At 40.3% G+C, this 16,192-nt stretch overlaps 1 protein-coding gene across 1 annotated transcript in view; it reads left to right on the forward strand.

Moving 5' to 3' along the window:
- LOC120225274 (usherin-like) overlaps window positions 1–16,192 on the forward strand; it is a 54,526-nt gene that overhangs the window by 10,427 nt on the left and 27,907 nt on the right. The window contains exon 3 of the mRNA XM_039223522.1: window positions 15,240–15,446. Within this exon, the coding sequence (XP_039079453.1) occupies window positions 15,240–15,446 (207 nt within the window). The remainder of the gene's footprint in view (window positions 1–15,239; window positions 15,447–16,192) is intronic.

Here is a 16,192-nt window from a genome sequence, read left to right on the forward strand (position 1 = left end):
AAAAATTATAAATAGATTATAAAACATAAATGTAAATAAATAACAAATAATTTATTTCATTTACTACGTATGAGTCCCATTTAGGTTCTTGAGAAGACTTACATCATCAATCATGTATCTTGATTATTTTACTACAAGTGATAGGAAGCCAACTTTAACTTGGACAGAGATTGTTTCTGTTCACCCATCTGGGAAAGTGACCAAAGAAATTCCCTGAAATTTCATAAAGCCAGGGCTTTATGAATATGTGGGAAACACTTTCAGCCAGAAACGAGGGCTGCCCCAGCACACTGTGCACACCCACCATGCTACTGTGAAATAGATACAGTTTCCAGGCTCTTCCCCATTAGAAGCTCAAAGCCATCCTGTTTTCCAGCTCAAGAAATTGAGTGAAAATCACACAGCTTGGACATGATACTTAATTTCCCATAATCTCGCTTAAAAAAAAAAAAGAATGGGTGTGTTAAGAGAACTAGGAGATCTTGTATGTCTAACAGGATACCTGCTATGTATTAGCCCCACCTCCCTGCTCTAGCCTCAGCCCCTACTATTTAAAAGTAGGAGATACTTTCTTCTAAGACAGAAAAGAGCCAGGTAAAAAACAAACAAACAGACACCTCTTATGTCTCTATCAGTGAGTCATTAATGAAATGCTAGGATATAAAAATCTCTGACCAACAGCACAGTTGACTCTGAAGGGGTGATGCCCCTTCAGTGAGTGGTCCAATTTTCTCTGTCCTCGCCACTTCTGTTCTTCCCCACATACCCATGACTAAGATTCCGTCCAACTTTGAGTCTGAGTCTGCACTTCTGTGACTGGCTATGCAATTCAGATGGCTCATTTTCTGTTGCTATCACCTTTATCCTATCCCGTTCCTAAGCATTTTCTATACCACTTTTAGAGAAAACTTATTGAGCATGTTTTCTGTTTGGTTTTGGACTTGCATTTAATTAGGCATTAATCTCACTAACGTATTTCTGACCAGCATGGAGCCTTTTGTTTGGTTAGTCTCTCCCACAAGAACTAAGCTGCTCCCACCCTCAGCTCCCACAGCTCAAGGTATTAAATGATTTATTGATATTGTCTGTCTCAAACAGTGCATTCGTTCTAAAACTTTGGAGCCAAGGTGTTACAGCTCAGACTGAAGGCCATCAGGACACTTCCATGAATAAAAGTCTGAATTCTTCCACGAGACCAGGGACTGGACCGTGTCATTTTTTGCCATCAGGTTTTTGGTTCCAGCCAGCGATCATTTCTTCCCACGTGCATGTGAGCGCACTCAGGAGCATGCTCTAGTTCACATGTGTGTGTGTCTTTTCGTTCTTTTTCTCTCTCATGGCATCCCTTAGGACTCTATTCTTAAGCTCTGATTGTTGGCAATCTTTACATTGCCTTTGAGACAAGTTATTCATCTGAGAATGTGTTGGTTCTCACCCTCATGCTGATGCAACCCAGATTTATATTTCACTTAAGCCAATATTGATCCTCCTATCTTTGTGCTGGAAGCTTGTTTGCTGGACATGAAATGTTAAATGCAAACAAATTTTCTCCAACTGAAGGTAGAAAATGTGTAATTCCAACCACCCCCATAGCTCTTCACCAACAGTACCTGTTCAGTGTGAAAAATCAAGGCTCTCCAAATCCATCTGAAATGTAGGTCCTGTAAAAATATCCAGGAAAGGATGAGACATGTTTCACTCATTTCTCTTTATCCTATTACTTGAATACATAATAATGTATTATTAAGCAGCTGCCATGTTCATAATGGATACCTAGTTACTAGTATTGGGGCAGGAGGCTAGAAACCATGAACTCTATTCCTCGGGGGCTTAACATTTAGTTGATTAGACAAAGAAACACACCCATGAGTAATATATCCATAAAAATATAGGGATAGAGACACCTGGATGGCTCAGTCAGTTAAGTATCTGACTCTTGATTTTGGCTTAGGCCATAATCTCATGGTTCTTGAGACTGAGTCCTGCATCAGGCTCTGCACTGACAGCACAGAGCCTGCTTGGAGTTTTCCCTCTCTCCCTCTCTCTGCCACTCCCTCACACTCTCTCTTTCTCTCTCAAAATAAATAAGCATATAGATAGATAGATAGATAGATCTATATCTATAAATATATATGGATGATAATACAAGCTATGAGGAGAGATATTTGAAAGATCTGAGTGGTGGTACAGCAGAAATAGTGAGAAACAGAGAATGCCTTGTCTTCAGGATGGCATGATTTCCACACCAAGCTCTCATGGCCCTCCCCCTACCAATTCCACTCTCTGGCCACATAGGCTTGAGGAGCACAGGTGGTACTTGACTGAAATCATTCCATGCAGACATGAGGAGGCACTATTCCTCTATTTCTTCAGTCTCTCAAAAAAGTATTTCCAATCTCTCCATGCTTATTATGATCAAAGGCCAATCTCAGCCCACCCGTTGTTATTGGTGCCTGTGTCAGATTTGGAAATGGTTTCCCTGGTGTCAGGATCTCAGCAGGAAACAGATGGTAGACTCAGAGGGGCCTTTGAAGAGAATTAAATGAAAAGGCTATTTATGGAGGTGTAGGCAGGATTAAGAGAATCAACAAGGGACGTTAAATTACCCAGGGACTAGCAAAAGCCAGAAGCTATTACCTGTGAGGCCTAAAGGGAAGAAGCATTCCCGGAACCCAGCAAATGCTAAGGCCAGTAAGGAGGGGCTGCCCCATAGAAGCTGAGACCACAGAGAAAGAGTGCAGGCTTACCCAACCGGGATGCCGAAGACAGGGATCAGGAAAAATTAAAAACCTGAACTCTGTCCTTCCTTTGGTCAAATCCAACTGGAAAGAAGCCAGAGGGAGGAGAAGATCCCTAAGGCCGTCTACACTCGCTTCCCAGCACACAGAGCAGGGCTACCCACATACCTCAGATTGGTGCTGCTTCTCGCTCAGTATGTGACAAAGAATCCTTCCCAGGCCAGAGGATCACCTGGCAAGCTTTGGCTCACCACTCCATGATTATTGATAAAACACTAAGTAAATCTGAAGGCTTAAGGAGGATTGCACTTAAGTACTTGGACTGATGGTATATTTCCATTAAATTCTAAATAAATGTCTTGGTCTATATGAACCAATCAAATCTACAGGTAGAAACAAAGATGTTAAGACGCTTAAGTAAATCACATGCCTTCAACTGAAATCTTTAAGAAGACAGTTGAGACTCTCTCTTGTGAATTGATTTATCTATCTGCTGATGGATCCGATCATTACTAAGATGCCTAAAAGCATCTTGGAAACTGTGCCCTTCTCTCCTTGATGCCTATGACATGTTTGTACTGGGAACCGGAGATAAAATGTTCTCTGAAGAATCCAATGAATTGTTCCAATGTTTCCTTTTGCTTAGACTCTGGGATGCTTTTAAGAAATTTTAATTAATAATAATGCAAAGCAGAGAATGCCATCCAATCTGCAAACTTTTATCTAGGAACAATACTTCTCCAAAGCCAAGCTTTCATTTGTTCTAACCCTCAATATTTTAAAGCAGAGAAGTACTTGGAAAAAGACACACAGGGATGTAGCCTGAGCTCATAATGCTCTGAAGTGTTCTCAGATGTATGGTTGATCCAACACAGCTAAACGGAACCCAGAAGTGAGCTACAGAATTGTTATTTAGTCCCACATTCTCTTCCAAGCCATCAAGTCCCTCTCTCCTAAATTTTCACGCAAATAATATAATAATCAGATAGTGCTTGCTATGTGCTCTGCTAAGAGCTTTACATGTATTAACTCATAAGAACCATTTGAAATAAAGGTTATTACTAATAATAACATTTAGAAATCTGATGCATTGTGTGATTAGTTACCATGCCCCAAAATAGAGTAGGTAAGTTGAAGAACTTGAATTTGAACTTGAGATTCAGGTTCCAAAGACTGTGTCCTTAAACTCATGCCATGGTTGCTCCAAATTGCATGTGTAAACAGATTTGGGGCTTTCAAAATCTTGATAAGATATTTATAAATGTACTTACCACCAGCCCATTCTTAAGAACCTTATAGAAACTTTCTTCCACATAAATCTCAGTGGTCCTGTGAGATAGGTATTGTTCTCCTTTCTGTATCATCAGAAGCCTGAAGAACTGTTTTTAGATAACTACAAGTTACCTAAATAAATGGCAGAGTCAGAACTCAGATCAAGTCCAGTAATTGTTCTGCTGATCCACAGCTTCTTCAAGTCACCCCCATCAGGGCATGAACTCCTGACCCTGCAAAGATAAACCGATTCACATTGTAATTTGGGCTGCAGGATTCACTGGCTCTGTAGTCTCAGCAAGTAATTTAATTTAACACCTCTAAGCCTGGAGCCTCAGTTGGCTAAGCATCCAACTTTGGCTCAGGTCATGACCTCCTGGTTTGTGAGTTCGAGCTCCACATCAGGTTCTATGCTGGCAGCTCAGAACCTAGACCCTGCTTCAAGTTCTGTGTCTCCCTCTCTTTCTGCCCCTCCCCCACTCCTACTCACTCTCTCTCTCTCTCTCAAAAATAAACATTAAAAAGATTTTTTAAAAAATTTTTATAGTTTATTTATTTTTGAGACAGAGAGAGACAGGGCATGAGTGGGGGAGGGGCAGAGAGAGAGGGAGACACAGAATCTGAAACAGGCTCCAGGCTCTGAGCTGTCAGCACAGAGCCCAACGCAGGGCTCGAACCCACGGACTGTGAGATCATGACCTGAGCCAAAGTTGGACTGTTAACTGACTGAGCCACCCAGGCGCCCCTAAAAAGATTTTTTTTAATATATAAAACCTCTAAGCTTTCGTTTCCTTACCCATAAAATAGGGTGAAAAGACCTACCTTAGTAGGGTGGCTATAAACTTTAAACGAGTTAATTTAAAGGCCAGAGCATTGTCACCCACACACAAAATTAAAATTTAATAGGTAAATTCATAAAAAGGCATCAGTACTCAGTTATTTCTATAAAATGTAAATCAGATTAAGTCAGATCCCTCCTGGGAATGCCCCGTTGGCTTCCCATAAAATGAAAACTCCTCTCTGGTTCAAGAGGAGCTTTTATTTATTCACTTCTTTCCTCATCTCATTGCTCTCTGGCCCTTACTCGCTAAGCCCGGCCACACCAGCCTTCTAGAGAATCCAGCCTCAGGGCCTTTGCACTTGTTCTTCTTTTACCCAGAGTGTTTTCCCCTGAGTGTTTTCCCCCTGTGTCTTCACATGGTGGCCTCCTTTTGCTATTAGCATTCTAGCTTGACTATCATCTCCTGAGAGAACCTCATGGCGCTATTCTTTGCTATATTGTTATATCTTATATAACTTATACTATAAGTTTTTTTCCTTTCTAGCAGATATTCCCTATTCCTTTTGTGTTTGTGTACTTGCTGCTTTTCCCCACCAAGATGTCCACTCCAACCTCGTTCATTGTTGTATCCCTAATGCACACAACAGTGTCTGGCATGAGAATGGCTCAATCAATATCTGTTGAATTAATGGATGATTAAATAATCTCACCCAGTTAACTAGACTCTTATTTCCAAAAATGTTATTCATAATTGGTGATTGTGATCTTAGCTTACTGTAGCAACTATTGTGCAGAAAGTGTATGTTTCCAGTGTTATATCAGTGGGGTATCGCTAATTTTTTAGTGAACATACTGGAGTTTCACCTTCACACACATTTAGAGCAGTGTGGAAAGGATGTGAATAGAGTTTGTCTCTCACATGCAATAGTGTTAAAATGTGCTAAGTGGGGATGGACACCATGATGTTTGTCGTAAGCCCCACCGTCTCATTCTGAGGCTACCGTCTCCACAGAAACAGCCAGTCTCAGAAACTGCAGGGCTCTCTGACAGCTCCAGAGCAGGGACGATGTGCCCAAGTCTTCCTTCAATGGCCTTATGTAGAAAAAGGTCATGAGTTTGAGTTTTGCCAGCACACACCTATATTGGAAGCCCGGCCCTACAACTTCCAAGTTGTAGAAACTTCTCTGTGCCTCCATTTCCTCATGCAAAACAGTGATGATAATAATACTCATCGACGAGATTGTTGGGAGGATGAAATAAATTCTTATATATAATACAATTCTAAAAGTGCAAGTGCTCAATGAACCCATGAATTACTTTTATGTATTCTCTGTGAGAGCTGGACAGAACTGGGTTCCTATTTTCTCTCAGGGAATACAGATAGAAGCAATAAAAAGTAGTGTGTGATAAATTCAAAATTCCCCTTCTTATTACTAAAGTCAAATTGAGGCTAATTTTATGATTTCCCACTATCATTGAAGCCAGTTTTCCCTCCCTTATATTCATATCTATTGAGCGACTCCAAAGCACAAGGCAGTATGCTAAGCAGCAGCGACAGAAAGCACCCATTTCTAGCAAGGAAAATGTCTTGTAATTTCTTTAGTAGCTTCACATCTCTGAATTTCAAAAGTAGCAGTAGAAAGGAAGACAATGTCTTGTGGTAGTCTTCCTCCCCTGGGTCCCAGAATTCAATTAAAATCATGTTCCATCTTGCCTGATCCAAAGTGCTTTAGATAAAAGGATCCTGGAATGCAGAGACAATATCTGTAAAAGTATAACTATAATGTAGCTGGTAAAGTCTCATGCAAACAGAGATGCTGAAAAAGTCCATTTGATGATGAAAGAAAATCAGATAGATAGAGAGTTAAATAGATAGCTACACAGAGCTTTTCAGCAAGCTGTTCCTTTATGACTATAGCCTGCAGGGCTGCTTGTGAAGTAAAATAATCTTGTAATCATGTAATTTCAAATTTATTGCCTTCTCTTTTTAGCCATGAGTCTCTCTAACCACAGTTCTGGCAAAGCCCATTTTGGCATATTGCTATTTGAACATATTCAAAGCCCACGACAGGCCACCCTTTAAAAAGGCATTAGTGTAAGTGCCATGGGAAAATAGACTCCAAGGTTGTAGATGAATTGATATGATTTCTTGATTGTATCTTTTTATTTATGAGGCATAATTTATGAGCAGTAGAGAACAAACTGCAATGAGTGATGACTAACTACAGCCAAAGTCATAAATCAGGAGCAGTGAAAGAAGTGGTAGTTTTGATCGAATCTATTGAATTAGCCGTTGGCCTTAGCCAATACAGGTATTGGAAAGACCTTTTTAATATCTATTTGCCTCCCTCATGGGAATGTGATAACAATCTCATTACATGCCCCTAGGAAACAAATAATTTAATTGTTTGTCTGTTAACATGCAACCTATTTACTCTACTTATTAATTACTGGCATGGCCATTCACGTCGGGTTTTTGTTTATCTCTGATGTGAATTGTCACAGAAATGTATTCATATTTTCTGGTTTTATAAAGAATGATGTTGCTTCCCCAGTGCTGTTCAATAGGAATATATCATCAGCATTGTTGAAATGATTTTTTTAAATCAAAAATTGTCATTATTCCACAAGGAAGCATGTTACAGGATATCACAGAAGTTGCAGAGAACTCAAAAATGCCTCCATATCTTAATCCTTTGAGGGTAACAGTTATACTACAACATTTATAAAATGTAGCCTGGAAAAAAGAGCCCAACCTCATATTGTTTAAGGGCTAGGGTGTTCACTATCACTCACCTTAGGACTCAACAGTTTAGAAGTTTTTTGTGAAAGATCACTGGCTGAATATGGTTATTCCTGTGTTTCATTTTTGTATGGAAAATAGTAGCGAATACAAGAACAAATAGACATCAACTGGGTGCTAACATTATCCTCAATATCACTAAGCTCTGCTCTTGGCTTTCACAGCACTTGTAGCACGATGGTCTCTTAGCCAAAAGAATCATAAAATACTTTTACAATTAAGGAAATTTTTATGATACAATAAAGGAAAAGCACATCAGGAAATCCCTGGAGATTTACACTAAGAACTTCTTTTTGCATAAAGACTGTACTTGAAGGGGCGCCTGGGTGGCTCGGTTGGTTGAGCATCCAACTTCGGTTCAGGTCATGATATCATGGTTCGTGGGTTCAAGCCCTGCATCTTCTGCACTGATGTCAGTGCAGAGCCCGCTTTGGATCCTCTGTCCCCCACTCTCTCTGCCTTCCCCTCATGCTCTCTCTCTCTCTCTCTCTCTCAGAAATAACATTTTTTAAATGTTTTATTTATTTCTGAGAGAGAGAGAGAGAGAGACAGCATGAGCAGGGGAGGGTCAGAGAGGGAGACACAGAATCCGAAACAGGCTCCAGGCTCCGCACTGGCCACCAGCACAGAGCCTGATGCGGGGCCAGAACCCATGAGTCACGAGATCGTTACCTGAGCCGAAGTTGGCACTCAACCGTCTGAGCCACCCAGGTGCCCCCAGAAATAACATTTTTAAGAAAAGACTAGGAAAGTATCAGTCCTAAGGAATGTTACTTCAAAAAGCTATGAACTATTGGGTAAGACAAAGCACTAACATGAAAACTACTTTGCAGTTATGCATAGAAATAAGGCTAAAGAATAACTAGCACAGTAATGTAAGCACCGCACAGGCTACCACGCTGGGAGAATTTCAGATCTGTCCTCCCTTTCGCCTGTCCTCTGCAGAGTCGTGGCTCCTTCTCTGTCTCTTTTACAAACTTGTTACAAACACTTCTGTTCACAGATCCTTTCTCGTTTTTATTATTTTTGAGAGAGACAGAAAGACAGACAGAATGTGAGTGGGGGAGGGACAGAGAGAGGAAGACACAGAATCTGAAGCAGGCTCCAGGCTCTGAGCTGTCAGCACAGAGCCCGATGTGGGGCTCGAACCCGCAAACTGTGAGATCATGACCTGAGCTTAAGTCAGACGCTTAACTGACTGAGCCACTCAGGCGCCCCACGTTCACAGATCTTTGCCTCCCTTCTAGAATCAAATTAAAAGGAGAAATGTGTGTTGAGAGAAATTGGGAGCATTTAGAATGATATTCATCTGGGCTTCAGGGGAAAAATAGATCCATCCAACAAGCTCCAGAAATATCAGGGCTTCGAGAAATTTACACCTGGAGTGAAAACGAGATAGCAAGGTTCCTTCTCCAAAGCTAATGAGCTCCCGTTCTGTTTGGAACCATGACCACTGCAATAAACTCTATGATGATTGCAGCCATAACATATTCAGATACATGCTTCATGCTTTTTTGAATGATTGAAGGTAATGATAATAGAAATACAAAATACAACTCTAAACTGACATCATATGAATAGGAATTTAAGAATGCATATAGTGCCAGGGTGCCTGGGTGGCTCAGTCAGTTAAGCGTCCAACTTTGGCTCAGATCATGATCTTATGGTTCATGAGTTTGGGCCCCACATGAGTTCAGGCCCCACATGAGTTCGAGCCCCACATCGGGCTCTGTGATGACAGCTCAGAGCCTGAAGCTTCAGATTCTGTGTCTTCCTCTTTCTCTTCCCCTCCCCTGCTCATGCTCTGTTTCATTCTGTCTCAAAAATAAATAAACATCAACAAAAGAATGTCTACATATCTGTTCCTGGTTCTATAAAGAATAGCCCTCTATGTTTCTCAAACAAGATTGGGCACAAGAATCACTTAGAAATGTGTTGAAAAGGCAAGTTCCAAGGTCCTTTTACCACAAACACTAATACAGGTACTCCAAAATGATTTTGATGATCATAGCCCAGGAACACATTTAGACAAAGAGCTCTCTGATGGAAGATTTCTTTTTCTTAAACATTTTTTTATAGTTTTTATTTATTTTTGAGACAGAGAGAGACAGAACATGAGCAGTGGAGGGCCAGAGACAGAGAAAGAGGGAGACGCAGAATCTGAAACAGGCTGCAGGCTCTGAGCTGCCAGCACAGAACTTGATGCAGGGCTCGAACCCATGAACTGCAAGATCATGACCTGAGCCAAAGTCAGACACTTAACTGACTGAGCCACCCAGGTGCCCCTCTGATGGAAGATTTCTAGGAGGCAGTTTTCAATAGAGAAGAAACGATTAAACCCATCGTTTCCACTGCAATGGGATTTTGGCAGCTTGTGGCAGATGTTGACACTTTAGGTAATTGAAAGTTTTTAAGGCAAATATAGTCATTAGTACTGGTTGAGGGGAGTAAATAAAAGAACAATTTTATTTCATTAATGAATAATAATATAAAGATGGTAATAGTAACTAGTAAGGTTTTTAAAAATTAGATTGAAAATAGACATATAAACAGAAATTCATCTACTATTTTTGTAGTCAATTATAGAATTTGTGGTTAAATGGTTTTATTTTGTCTTTATCCAAATAGTTAATTTACATTATAGCTCTTGGCATGGGTACAGCCAAAACCTTAGAGAAGAGAACACTCCAATTGAACCAGTCCAAACTTGCTCTCAGTCTTCACAGCTCTTCATTGAGAGGTTCCTAACTCTTACAGTTATGAGTGTGTGTGTGTGTGTGTGTGTGTGTGTGCGTGCACGCGCGCGCGTGCACGTGTGTGTGCAAGTGTTCACTAAACACAAATAATTGTTTTAGTGAAAACCTTAATCATATTTTTTAAGTTTATATTTTATTGATATTGGGGGAGATAGAACAAGCTGAGAAGGAGCAGAGGCAGAGGGAGACAAAACACTAAGTAGGCTCCATGCCGTCAGTGCAGAGCCCAATGTGAGGCTCAAACTCAGGAACTGTGAAATCATGACCTAAGCTGAAATCAAGTCAGACCTTTAACTGACTATACCACCCAGGCGCCCCTCATCTTTTTTTAAATTATAAAATAATAAATATTTTCAGCTGGATACATTTGAGATAAAGATATTTTGAATAAATAAAAAATAAAGATTGTCCTTACTTGTTTTTAAGTTTATTTTGAGTGAGACAGAAAGCATGAGCAGGGGAAGAGCAGAGAGACAGGGAGAAAGAGAATACCAAGCAAGCTCCATGTTGTCAGTACAAAGCCCATTGCAGGGCTTGAACTCACAAACTGTCAGATCATGACCTGAGCCGAAACCAAGGGCCAGCTGCTTAACCAACTGAGCTACCCCGGCTCCCCGGAGTATTCTCTCTTGGGGAGCCTGGGTAGCTCAGTTGGTTAAGCGCTGACTTCAGCTCAATCATGATCTCACAGTTTGTGGGTTTGAGCCCCACATTGGGCTCTGTGCTGACAGCTCAGAGCCTGGAGCCCACTTTGGATTCTGTGTCTCCCTCTCTCTCTCTGCCCCTCCCCTGCTCATGCTCTGTTTCTGTCTCTCAAAAATAAATAAATGTTTAAAAAATTTAAAAAAAAGAGTATCCTTACTTTGTACTACTGGGCCTTGTAATGCATAAGCCTTACTTGCTCTCATCCCATAACTATGTCCCTTCTTTGCTATGAGCAGCCCACACAGTAAAAGCCCACGTTTATTTACCTTATGATCATGTCAGGAAATCTTGGGACACAAACCAGATGGATTAGCTTGTCAGTTAGGTAAAAAGTAGGTAACTAGGTGATAATGGATGGATGGATGGATGGATGGATGGATGGATGGATGGATGGATTAGAAACATGATAGATATGATAGATAGAGATAGATATGGTAGGCAACTCCATGTTCACAAGATTTTATTTCTTGATTTTTGTATTGGTTCATTAAAATGAAAAGATCAGAGCATATTGCTCAAAATTTCCCATACAAGATTTCTGCTTCTTTTTTCACAACCTATAAAGATGAACCCAAATCCTGGGGTCCAGGTTTGTCGGTAGAAATCACAAGCATATCCATTAGTATTTTTATTCTGAACCCTGGACTATTACACTTCAGTTCCTTTGTTCTTGCTTCCCTGGGCATCGGCAGAAAGCCACAGCAATTTTTGGCAAAAGGACTTTTTACTTCAACAGACAGAGAGGATACCATTGATAGTTTCTTTTTTACTCTTATTCTGGTGGTTTTGTGTAACAGAAACACTGTCTTGTGGTACAAATTTTGTGAAATCCATAATTCTTCATTATTTCAGTCAGCTTTCTCTTCATCGTAACTGCTTTCATTTTCTGAGTAGCTCATGTAAATAGCTGCTCCTGCTTTGCATAAACACGTTGATTTATATGAATGCTATTTTGATCTCAAATTGATTGAATACTAAAAAGAAAGACTAAGAAAAAGAGCACTATATTATGAAGGTCTCCTGTCAAAGACAAAAGATACTACGTCCTACACACATTCTCAGTTAGTGATGGAGAATTTTAAATTGCCTACTTTTCAGAACTGAATATTTCCACAGAAATACACAGAAACACCATAATACTAAGGCTCAAGTGCTTTAAAATACCATAGGTTAAATCACATTTTGGAAATAGGACTCTACCCAGCAAAAACTTACCTAACACAGGAAGGTATGAGGTTTAGTTTTTATCTGACAGCACTAGCATTAAAAAGCCTTCATAGTATTTATGATGCTATATCTACATCAGAAATGAAAGCAAAGTGAATGTTCGTAATCCTGGGCCGGACCCCGTGCTGACCACTTTCTATGGATTATACTTCTTTCATTTTTTCCAACATACTCACACCTGCCCTGTTGCTTGTGTCCTATTGGTGCTCAGTAATTAACTGGCAACTCGCTGAATTTTTATTTTATTACACCCAGTTTTATTTTCCTCCCTGTTTTCTTTCCCATCCATTGTGACCTCTATCAAAATTCTGTATGCCCTTTATTTAATTAAGCAAGGAGGCTATTAGTCTAAGGTGGCTCTAATGCTTTGAAGGTCTGTATAAACAAACTGAAACCTAAGCTGGTAAATGCTTCAAGATTACAAAATCAAAACACAAAGAACAATAGCTATAGCTAATCGAATAATCTCCTTTCTGTGCTCTGCATGTTCCCTATGTTGGCCGACAGCTCCTAGCCACTTCTGTGTGGCGCTGCCCTGTTAGAATTGTTTTTTGTTCAAATAAACTCTTAACATTTTTAATATGCCTCAGTTTATCTTTAACACCTTAAGTCACCAACAAGAGCCCTATTCTTTGCAAAGAACTTGATATTAATACGTACACCATATTTTGCACCCCTTCCCCAAGAATATTTTCTTTTCAAACTTTGTCACTCCTTGTGTAACAAGAAATGTTCTCCCCTACCTCTGGGCTAGATATGCATTAAAGAGGTTGGTCTGGAGCTGACTGAGGAGTCAAGGACTCTCTCATCAGTTCTGAAATCTGACCTCTTCATCAATAACCTCTATACCTACTCTCCCTCTGCTAAGACTGACCGGGGCCACTTGAGAGGGGACTGCAGAGCAGCTGCTGTTGGGGTCTGGTTTCCACGAAGTGGTTTTCCTATTGCTAATTTAGTGTGCTGCTCCCTGCGTCCCTGTGCCTATGACAGTAAATCTCCATCACCTAAGACAACCTGGGCTGTCCATCCATCCTTACAAACTAACTTGACCTAACCCAGGACTGCACATATTTGTCTACAGATGAGCCATTTGATTTTCATGGTCCCGAGTGTCATACTTATGCATATGGCTGACATACAGAATCAAAAGCATGGTTTATTGGAAAGAGCAATAAAAGCGTTTATTGGAGGGACACCTGAGTGACTCAGTCAGTTAAGCATCCCACTCTTGGATTAGGCTCAGGTTGTGATCTCACGGTTTCATGAGTTCAAGCCCCACATTGGGCTCCGTGCTTACAGTCCAGGGCCTGCTTGGGACACTCTTGTTTACCTCTCTCTCTGCCCCTCCCCCAATCACACTGTCTCTCTCTCTATCAAAATAAATAAATAAACATTAAAAAAGAGTTTACTCAGTTCTTGTAACTTCTATCACCTAAGAGCAAGAGAGTGACATTTTCAGAGGCTCAATTTTCTCTCCAGTAAAGGAGCTAATACATTCTCCAGCCACCCTATGAAGTTGTATTATGAGGAGGAAGTCAGATAACACATTAAAGTGCTTTGTAAAGTGGAGGGTTTACAAAATGCGAGTGATTATTATACAAACAGTGAGCAAGTGTGTCTATAAAGGGCAGGTTCTGTTTTGTAAGGAATTAATTGTCTCTTAAAATATGGGGCACGTGTTGGGATGAGCACTGGGTGTTATACGTAAGTGACGAATCGCTAAATTCTACACCTGAAAGCAAAGTTACCATATATGTTAACTAACGACAATTTAAATAAAAACTTGAAATAAAAAAATAAAATAACAGTTTAAAAAATAAAAATGGGGTTTCTGGCAATCTTCTCAGCAAGGGGCTGCAGGTGTGCATTTGTCAGCAATCTGAGAGCAGTTCCACATCAGAAATTTTACTTTTCTAAAGGAAACCACCAAAAAAAGTATATGGAAACATTAATAAGATTTGGCCTAACTGCTAAAAGTCTCTCCCATATTTACTCTCTTGAAGATATTATTGATTGAAAAATAAAGAAACAAAACCCAGGTTAAACTCTCACAGCAGAGAATTGTACAGTTTGTTTCTAAGCATCTCCTTCTTCGAATGTTCTGAGTGCTTTTTTTTTAAAATGGCATACCTGGAATGTGTGTACTATAGAATCAAACAAGTTTTCCAGTCTTTAAGAGCTCAGAGCAAATATATTAGATAGAGAGAAAGAGAGAGACAGAGAGACAGAAAGAGAAAGAGAGAATCTATTGTGGTAGATACCGAATGAGAAAGAAAATTTCCTGAAGTTAGATTTGCACGTGAAAGCTTACTAAGGAATACTCCTGGTCCTAAACACGCAGATAGTCTTCTTGTATTGCCATTTAAATCTATCATTCTGATTGATCACTGTGTAGTTGGCTGTTATTGGGCCTAATTTAACCCTATACACTCACACATCCATCTACTCTGTCTATTGTACCTGACATTCTACAAATTACTTACTCATGCAAATGATGACCTAAGGCAACCTTTTAGGATATTCGTGTTTAATTATACAAATGGTTCTTGATAAATAAGATTATACATCCTTCCATATGTTTATTCCCTCCTTGATGAAAGGAAAATTTAATTTTCATGCAGATTTGGTGGGCACGGTGTTTAAGAATTGCTGAGTTTTATGTAGTCTGCAGGTGCATTCAGGTTGCAGAAGCTGACACCCCACATAAAGAAATGAGTGGTTTCTTATTAGGCTGAAACAAGCCTGCTGCATTCTGAAATTAGGGCACCTAATCGGCCCCTTTGTATTCAAATGGTCATGGGCAAAAAGAGGAAGGACCTGATCTCCTTTGTGATTACAAAGTTGCTTGATCGAAGTTTATAGAGCATTCTGTCGTGTTTGGTTGCTTTTGGTTGCCAACTTTTCTTTCAGCCTGAGGCAACTTGCTTTTGAGCAGTCTTCTTGATTTCTCTTTGGAGGTCTCGGCAGTGAATTCAGCAGGAAAGGCCCCCAGTAACTGGACGTGGTGTAGAACTGGGCCTGCTCCCCCAGAAGGTATTGGAGCCCCCAGGTTCCACACAGTCTCTTCCACCCACGCAGTGGTCAACATCAGTGCCCCTGGGAGGCCAAATGGAATCATCAGTCTCTACAGATTGTTCTCCAACACCAGCGGCACAGAGACCGTGGTGAGTAGCCGAGCACTCAGAACAAAAATCCTCGACTGGTTGATTCTTTAAAAATAAACTCTGGTGCCCTTGCCTTTTCTTCTCCTGACCCTTCTTTCTTGACCTTGTGTTCTCAATTGCTCATGATGAACTTAGCACAAAGATCCACTGAAAAAAGTGTTAGAAAATAAACAGAAAATATGTAAATGTTCAGGGAGAGAAGTACTAAAGGTATTAAAGACTCCACACATATAAGAAGCCCAAGACTTTAGCAACAATTAACTTAAAAATCATGGCACACACTAAAGAGTCAACACATGGCCATTATCGGTGGTGTAAATGTTAATATGAGAGAGAAAAAATAGAGCAAAGACTATTCTCCTCATTTTGGCATGAGCAAATGTTTAAAAATACACTGAAAGCTCAGTCTTTCTATTGGTGACTTCGAGAAAGTTCCGGTGCTTCAGGAGAGAGAAGAGCAGTTTGGCCAGCACAACCTTTGCTCCATTGTTTTTACCTTGGCACATTTGGGGCACATTGGGGAAACACAATGGACAGTTTAGAGAAATCATTTTTCCACACTGTTTTAATAAAGCCACTGGTTGATGGGACCCTAATAACTAATGAGACCACTTCCTTCATTATTTATACAAAGACACTGAGAAACAGTAGAATGAGACCTCTTCTCTGCTGCACAGCACATCCCACTCATGTTTCTCATGAGTAAGTGTAGATGATGACACTTGGTTCATAAAAAGCCCTCGTGG

Source organism: Hyaena hyaena, unplaced genomic scaffold (genome assembly GCF_003009895.1).
Source record: "Hyaena hyaena isolate Hyena2069 unplaced genomic scaffold, ASM300989v1 scaffold_1361, whole genome shotgun sequence".
Lineage (NCBI taxonomy): Eukaryota > Metazoa > Chordata > Mammalia > Carnivora > Hyaenidae > Hyaena > Hyaena hyaena.